Source organism: Juglans microcarpa x Juglans regia, chromosome 6D (genome assembly GCF_004785595.1).
Source record: "Juglans microcarpa x Juglans regia isolate MS1-56 chromosome 6D, Jm3101_v1.0, whole genome shotgun sequence".
Taxonomy (NCBI): domain Eukaryota; kingdom Viridiplantae; phylum Streptophyta; class Magnoliopsida; order Fagales; family Juglandaceae; genus Juglans; species Juglans microcarpa x Juglans regia.
In genome coordinates, this window is record NC_054604.1 from 13,631,913 (window position 1) to 13,641,036 (window position 9,124).

A 9,124-nucleotide genomic window follows, 5' to 3' on the forward strand; every position below is an offset into this window, starting at 1 on the left:
GAGTTTGGGTGATTCGGGTGATTCATGAGTTTGGGTGTTTTAATCCGAGAGCTTTGAATTTCTGTTGTACTTGGTTTTGTTTAATTGAGAGAAAAAAAAATTATTTGTTGGGTTGTTGTTGCTGTGTAATAAAACCCAATTTTTGGGCACTGTTCCGTTGAGCCGAGGCCTTGAGCATCGTCTTTGAGTGATCTTTCAGAAATAACCTTTATCGTGTGTATGTAATTTTCCATCGAAAATTCAAGTAATTTAAATTGACTTTATAACTGTTGTTCATTGTAAATTATTGAACTGTTGGTTTTGTTGGAAATTGGGCTTTGAGCCGTTGAAGTGTTGGGCTTGTTATAATTAGAGTTGTTGGATTTGGGCTTTGGGCCGGATTAATGAACGGGATTATGCATGTATTGTGAAACTGTATAATTGTAAATGGAGGTTTATTTTTTTGTAAATGAAATATTTAATATTTATTCCAATAACTGTTGCAATGCATATTTATCGTTTATAATAAATTGTACTGTGATGTCATGTGGTCTATTGAAATTGAGACTATTGTTATTAATGGCGTGGGTGCGTGTATATCACGACCCTAAGCCGAGATGAGGCATTATTTCGGTGGAGCTCCTTTGGTCACTCGGGAGCGTAACAGACTGACGTGACGTCCTCTGAGTTGTCGCAGGGTGACTACTGGAACGGACGAGACGGTAACGCTCTCGTACCGATTCCGTGACCTTTGGCTGGCGAGGTTAGAGGATGCTTGGCCATGTACGCGCTAGGCGCGGAACTGGGCATCGCTCGATACGAAGTCTCATGCACGGACGTTACCCGTGATGTGACGACGAGAGCCAGGGTGTGCGGACGGTCCATAGGGGAGACCGTGGTGCATGCGTAAATTCATAATAAATATGATTGGGACAAAAAATGAGATTTTTGGTGTAAGTATAAAAATGGTATTTGTGGGGAAAATGAATGTAAGTTGTTATTTTGTCCGCATGGGAACACGTGTTTGTATAAATGTGTTTTAAATCTCTTGGAAGTTGTTTTGGTTAATTACTTGCTGAGATGTCATAATCTCATAGTGGTGTTTACCCTATGGTTCCGTTTTATGGTGCCGTAGAGTTTGACGCAGAGCCCGAGTATGAACCTGAAGGACCGACTCCGCCAGAAGCTTAAGTCGCTGTTATGTTGTTCAGCGTTTTGGGATTTGTTTCCCTTATGTTACTTGCTTTCTTTAAATTATCTGACGAAAGACTGTAAAATATTTGTAAAGTTATTTTACTGTTTTTTGAACAATTCTGGTACTTAATAATGAGAGACCCTTTTATTTTCTCCGCTGCAAATATTACTGTACAATTAATGTATGTTGTACACACTTTGAGCACTGGTCGTTGGGGTGCGTGATCCGTGCCGTCATCATCCCGGTGTCACGAACTGAACAAAAATAACACGTGGGGGTCGTGGGCGCCACAACCCAACTCACTAACATCATCATCATTCTCACTATCATCCTCCCCAACACTCTTAACATATCCCGGATCTTCATTCTCTAGCCGTTGAAATGCTTTTTGAAACTTTTCAGCCTTATCCAACATCATATAAGTGGAGTTCCAACGGGTTGCTACATCTATGCATACATAACTTTTACAAGTAATGTCTTCACTGTCGCAACATTACTTAAATGTGTTCCACCTTTGTGGAGATGATTTTACATACTTCACAACTCTTCTAATTCTTGCAATTGATTGACCATATTCTTTCAACACATCCTGAATAATCAAGTTCAAGATATGAGCACAAGATCTCATATGCGAGAACTCATGTTCCAAAATAGTATCCATTCTATTCCTTGTCTTTCTTTTGAGATATGAAACTGCAACATTATTTGAACTAGCATTATCAAGTGTAATTGTAAATATTTTGGGCCTTCCCCATTCTAGCAAACACATTTCAATTTGTTTACCTAGTGTCTCACCCTTATGGTTTTCAACCTTGAAAAAATTGATAAATTTTTTGTATATGTTCCAATCTTCATCAATAAAATGTGCAATGAGATACATGTAGTTAAAATTTTGTATGGATGTCCATGTATCCGTGGTTAGACAAATGCGCTGCCCTTTAAGAGTACTTTTCAGCTTGTTTTTCTCTCTCAAATAAAGTTCATAAATATCTTTTGCAACCGTTACACATGATGGAATCGCATTCCATCTAGGTTACACAACAAGCACGAATTTCTTAAACCCCTCCCATTCCACATGTTTAAAAGGAAGCTCATCAACAACCAACATTTTTGCTAAAACTTCTCTACACGCCTCAACACTAAAAGAAACAGGTACAAGCCCCCCACTGTTTGATCCAGACTGGAAACCCAATATAGATTGGTTTCTATCTACTTTCCTAAATGGAGACTTTTTACATGTTTTTTCCAAGTGTCCCAACATTGATTTTGTGCCATTTATATTAAGATCACAAGCATAAGTCATCCCACAAAGGTTACATGAAGCCCTAGATTTTGACTTATCCTCAGTACGAATCTTTGTAAAATAATCCCAACCTACTGAACTTTTCCTACCAATAGATGGCTTACTTACATTAGATTTGGGAGAAAGCGGATCATTTGTTGCCATTGATTCCACAGTCCTTTGACTCATTTCCATTGTAGGTTGAAAATTTTCGTGTGTTTTTGTTTCATTTGAGGGATCCATATGTGATTCTGTAGTAACAAAAATAAACATTAATTGTTGAGTCTTCACAATTTAAATTCTACCATAAAAAAACTGCTCCCATGTAAAAAAATCTGCTATAAAAAAATCTGCTTTAACAAAAATTTGCTTTAACAAAAAAACTGCTCCCATGTAAAAAAAATTTGCTATAAAAATCTCCAGATTTTACAATCATGGCGAGTAAGCATGAAATTCAGTTGATGCAGAATCCAGGGTTTGACTTCTGCTCCAAGAATAAACCCACTCTTACACTGAATTAGACAAGCACTATGCATATTACCTTAGAGATAATTAATGAAAAAATGATCCTATTTAGAAAAGCTTACTCGCAATGATTGTAAAATCCGGAAATACAAGATTTTAAATACAAGATTATAGAAAAATCCCATGGTTCCTTAGGTTTCTATACATGTTTACCATCCACTGATCTAGGCCACAAAATGGGCACGATTCGATCAACGAACAAGGACCTGATCAACCCAATCGGCAATAATAAACACAATAATAAATTTCGGATTCAAAAACCCTACCCTAATATCACAAAACCCAATCAACCCAATCGGCAATCACAGATTCACAAAAATCTCAATATCACAAAAGCCAATCACAAAAACCCTAATATCACAAAACCCAATCACAAAAATCATAGTAGGCTAGTATGTAATTTAAAAAAAAAAAATACCTACAGTGGAGGCAGATCGGCAGAGAGACTGAGACAGGGCCGTGAGAGTTGAGAGAAGAGAGATTGAGAGCGACAACGAAAGAGTTGAGAGACGAGAGAGTGAGAGGCGGAAGAGTTAAGAGTGAGAGACGAGAGAGTGAGAGACGGGACGAGAGACAGAGAGAGTGAGCTGCGAGCTGTGAGAGGTGAGGCAGCGAGAGCAGAGTGCTGAGAAGTGAGAGACGAACGGCGGAAAGCGGAATCACGAAAGATATGAAGAATCAAAGATGATTTACTGAGCTAGGGTTTTCAAATAGATGAAAACGGCGCCGTTTGGCCTTTGGCCCTTTACTATTTAATTAAAGTTTAATTCTTTTCAATGTGTTTTTTTTAAATGATAATTAAAATTTATATATATTTCATATTTGTAATACATTTAATAGACTATAGTGATTATAGTGATTTAATATAACTATATATATATATATTTGTAATACATTTAATATGCCATAGTCTAATAGTATTAATATTAGCATATTAGTATAGTTATATATTAGTATTAGTTATAGTGATTTAGTATAACTATATTAGTATAAGTATAACTATAGTTTATAGTCTATATTAAACTATTAGTATTAGTTAAATAGTTATAGACTTATATATTAGTATAGCTATATAATATATTAGACTAGTCTAATAGTATTAATATTAGCCTACTAGTATAGTTATATATTAGTATTAGTAAAACATGACAAAAAACCATACGAAGTCTCCTCTCTGATTCTCTCTGGAGAATAGAGGTGGTGTCTCGAGTTACTATCATGGACAAACTCCATGAGATGTGGGAGAACTTGCAGTTGAATGAAGAGGAAGGTGTGGCTATAGACATTGAAGTGGAGGGGATCCCTAAAGTCCTCCATAAAGGTGATAGGAGTTTGATCAGTAAGATCTGGTCGGATCGGCAGATTGGGAAGAACATAATTGAGACTACTATGGCAAAGGTGTGGAGGCTAAGCAAACCGGCCATCTTCATTGAGATGGGGAAAAACATATTTGTTATCACTTTTGCAACACATGCGGATAAGAATCGTGTGATGAGTGGGAGGCCATGGTTCTTTGATGGTCAAATGTTTGTGTTAAAGGTTTTCGATGGGTATACCCCACTCAATAAAATGTCTTTTGATGATGTGGTTTTATGGGTCCAGTTCCATAATCTACCACTGTTTGGTATGTCATGGGAGTGTGGAGAAAGGATGGGAAGTTCTTTAGGAGTGGTGGAAGAGGTTGAAGTGGATGGGGATGATGTGGGGTGGGGTAGGTTCCTCCGAGTCAAAATTTTGTTAAATCTAAAAAAACCATTGGCCAAAGGATGGGGATGGACTATTACTTTGCAAGGTTTGAAAACTTGGATTCCTATCCAGTATGAGAAGTTGCCGCGTTTTTGCCTGAAGTGTGGAAGGATTGTGCATGAGGAAAAAGGTTGTCCAGTTCCTATTCTTATGGAGACGAGCAATAGGCAGTTTGGAAGCTGGCTTCGTGTAGAATCGGGAGGTTGGAGATTTCGTGGCTCTAGTCAAACATGGAACAGTTCGCCAACTAAGAGTAGTCTGGAGGGGAAAGGGAAGGCCACGGTGGTGGAGGGTGGTGAAAAGGCCGCAGTTAATGGCATGTAGCAAGGAGAAGATTCTGCAGATCATTCAGTTATGGGCAACGGATTGAACAGCATGAATAAAGGAGGAGTTCAGCAGGATCCGACGCAAAATCAGGTTGAAGATCAAGGCAATCTGATGCAAAGATCAATCCAATTTGATTCGGAGCCTTTAATTCAAGAAGTTGATGAGCGTGAGCCTGTAGTAACAGATATATTGGAGGGTGGATTTACCGGTATTTTGAATAAAATGGAAACTGTTAATTTCTGGGTGGGCCAGGAGGATGAAAGGGCTCATATAGCCCAGGAAGATATGTTTGATGAGGCCTATCAGGTGACTAAAATGAAGCCAAAAAGATCCATTCAAATTACGTGGAAAAAACGTGCTTGACTATCAGGAGATTTAGTTGAAAACAACCTCATGAATGGAGGGAAGAAACGTCCTCTTGAGGAAGGAAGTGGTGTCTCTTTATCAACTAAAGGGAGCAAGAGAAATAGATTGTTGGGGCTATTCAAAGGTGTTTCTGATACAAAGGCTACTCCACAGTTACAAGAGGTTGAACGGCCCTGCCGAAGCCAATGATTCTCCTTAGTTGGAACTCTCGTGGGCTTGGGAATCCACGAAGAGTTCGAGTTCTCGCTGACTTAGTTAGAGAGGAAGATACCAAGGTCTTGTTCTTACAGGAGACCAAATTGCATGCAAGAGCAGCAGAAAAATTAAAATTTAGATTGGGTTTTGAGAATTGTTTGGCAGTAAGTAGTGAGGGGAGGAGTGGTGGTTTGGCCCTGTACTGGAAAAAACAGGTTAAGGTGGTTATTAAGAATTATTCCAAAAGTCATATTCATGCTTCCATCCATGACGCAATTGAGGAGGGGGAAACTTGGTTTCTCACTGGGATTTATGGACAACCTGAGGCTCATAGGAGGCATGAAACTTGGGATCTTATTAGGTCCTTGAAATTACCACAAGATCAAGGTTGGCTTCTGATTGGAGACTTTAATGAGGTTCTGAGCAATCACGAGAAAAGTGGAGGAAGAGAGAGTTCAGACAGACAGATGCAAGCTTTTCAAGCTGTAGTTGATGAGTGTGAATTAATGGATCTGGGCTTTCAGGGTAATCCATTTACTTGGTGTAATAATAGAGAAACTGACCAATGCATTAGTGAGAGACTTGACAGATGCTTGGCTAGTCTAAAATGGAAGGCCTTCTTCCCCATGGCTAAAGTTATTCATGGTACTACAACTTATTCAGACCATACCCCCATTAAGTCACATGTGCATTTTGCAAGTGTCCAGAGGAGGGGAAAAAGACCATTTCGTTTTGAGGCTATGTGGGTGGAGGATAGTAGTTGTCAAGAGGTCATCAAGGAAGCTTGGCTGGACAGTGCTGGGGAAAGAAGAATGGAAGGGGTGATGAAACAAATTAGTAGATGCGGTGAAAAGTCAGAAAGGTGGAACAAGAACAGTTTTGGGCATGTGCAGAAAAATCTGAAAAAGGCTAAGCAGAAGCTCCAGAATGTTCAAGATGCAGATCCTAAGAGTCTTAATAGTGAGGCTATTAAGAATGCTAGATCATAGGTGAATAAATGGTTGGCAAGGGGGGAAATCATGTGGAGACAAAGGTCGAGAGTGCAATGGCTTATTGAAGGGGATAAAAATACTAGGTTCTTTCATCACAAGGCATCACAAAGAAAAGCAAAAAATATGATCAAGGGAGTGAGGGATTCGAATGGAAGCTGGTATGTGGATGAAGCAAGAGATGAAGTAATCCTTAACTACTTTCAAGATCTGTTCACAGCATCTACAGAAAATGGCAGTGTTGAATTTTTGGAGAATCTAGTTGGAAGGGTTACTACTGATATGAAACAAAAACTTGATACACCTTTTGTTGCAGCAGAAGTGGATGTGGCTTTGAAGGAAATGAATCCCACAAAGGCCCCTGGTCCTGATGGTATGGCCCATCTATTTTATCAAAAGTTTTGGCATATTGTGGGAAGAGATGTGACATGTGCTGTCTTAAATGATCTAAATACTGGTAGCTTCCCCACCATGTTGAACCATACTTATTTCACTATGATTCCCAAGAAGAACAAGGCTGAACTAGTGTCTGATTTCAGACCCATAAGCCTTTGTAATGTCATTTATAAGTTGGTGTCAAAGGTGATTGCAAACAGTCTGAAGAAGATTTTACCAAACCTGATCTCACATTCACAGTGTGCTTTTGTACCAGGGAGATTAATCTCGGATAATGTCCTAGTAGCATATGAACTAGTCCATTACATTCGAAGGAAGAGGCAAGGAAAGAAGGGCTTCATGTCTATTAAACTAGATATGAGCAAAGCATATGATCGAATAGAGTGGAGGTTCTTGGAAAGAGTAATGCAGAAAATTGGTTTTGGTGCTAAGTGGGTGGAGCTGGTTATGACTTGTGTGAGGACTGTTTCATTCTCCATTTTGGTAAATGGGGATCCAAAAGGTCCTATTTATCCGATTAGAGGAGTAAGGCAAGGGGATCCTATCTCCCCTTACTTATTTCTATTGTGCACTGAGGAACTTATTTCTTTGCTACAACAAGCTGAGATGAATGGAGTAGTAGAGGGGATTTAGATATGCAGGAATGCTCCTATTGTAAATCACTTAATGTTTGCAGATGAAAGTGTCTTGTTTTGCAGGGCCAATTTACAAATAAACTTGAATATAATGCAGCTACTAGAGATCTATGAAAAGGCCTCTGGGCAGAAGGTGAACAAGGACAAGACTGCAATGGTTTTTAGCAAGAATGTTATAGATACTCAATAGTCAGAGATCATGTAGTTGTGGGGAGTGATGCAATGCCAAAATTATGATAAGTATTTGGGGCTCCCTTCTATGGTGGGCAGAGGGAAACATCAAGCTTTCTCTCAGCTTAAGAAAAAGGTTTGGCAGAAGCTTCAAGGGTGGAAGGAGAAGATCCTGTCTCAAGGAGGGAAAGAGGTGCTTATCAAAGTTGTGGCCATGTCAATCCCAACATAAACGATGAGTTGTTTTAAACTTCCTATCTCTTTATGTTCTAATTTGGAAAGTTTATTTGCCAAGTTCTGGTGGGGGTAGAAGGGAGAGGAGAATAAAATATGGTGGTTGAATTGGAGAAAGATGTGTGAATCAAAAGATAATGGTGGGATGGGGTTTAAAGATCTGAAGACTTTCAATCTAGCCTCTTAGCTAAGCAGGGATGGAGAATTCTTAAAGAAGAGGATTCATTGCTACATAGGATCTTCAAAGCAAAGTATTTCCCCTCATCTGATTTTAAATATTCTAAGTTAGGTGTAGCCCCTTCTTATGTATGGAGAGGTATTTGGGAAGCAAAAAGTTGGCTATTAAAGGGCTGCAGATGGAGGATAGGAGATGGAAAGGCTATTAATATATGGTCTGACTATTGGTTGCCTAATCGTAGACTAATCCCACTTTCAGGAACTATATCTTAGACACAACTAAACTGGACAGTTGCAGTTTGATTGATGAGCACACAAGATGGTGGGATGTGGAGAAGATTAGAAGATTTCTACCTCAAAGTGAAGCCCACGGGGTCTTGAATATTTTGTTACCTGCTGAGAGCCAACCAGACAGTTTGGTATGGGAGCATGAGTCTAATGGTCACTATAGTGTAAAGAGTGTTTAAAGGTTGTTCATGTTTGTGTGTGAAGAAGGGCAGGTGGGTGAGGTTTCATATAGGGAGGAGCAAAGGACATGGTGGAGGAAACTTTGGAAGATGAGAGTACCAAACAGAATAAAGATTTTTGCTTGGAGGGTGTGTAAGAATGGGCTACCAACTCTGAAGAATTTCAAAGCAAGAAAGGTGGTGGAAGATGCTAAATGCAGATGGTGCAAGGTGGAAGAAGAGGATATTAATCATGTTCTTCTATACTGCTCAAGTTTCAAAGAAGTTCTGCAGGTACAGCTCAGTTTTTTGCAAGATTTTCAAGTTCAACTTGATTTTTTGCAAATCTTGGCTCACTTGGTCAGAAGGAATAAACAATGAGAAATTGAGAAACTGTTCCTATGTGCTTGGGGGCTATGGTATAGAAGAAATCAGTTTCTCTATGAGGAGAAAAACATAAA

The 9,124-nt window shown here is 39.1% G+C and overlaps 2 protein-coding genes across 2 annotated transcripts; both read left to right on the forward strand.

The window, feature by feature from the left end:
* The first annotated feature begins 4,199 nt into the window (after positions 1–4,199).
* On the forward strand, positions 4,200–5,051 carry LOC121235396. Its single transcript, XM_041131744.1, has one exon. The coding sequence runs from the start codon at positions 4,200–4,202 to the stop codon at positions 5,049–5,051; it is 852 nt and encodes a 283-aa protein (XP_040987678.1).
* A 554-nt stretch (positions 5,052–5,605) lies between these two features.
* On the forward strand, positions 5,606–6,604 carry LOC121235397. Its single transcript, XM_041131745.1, has one exon. It carries the CDS (start codon positions 5,606–5,608, stop codon positions 6,602–6,604), a length of 999 nt encoding a protein of 332 aa, XP_040987679.1.
* Positions 6,605–9,124: the final 2,520 nt, after the last annotated feature.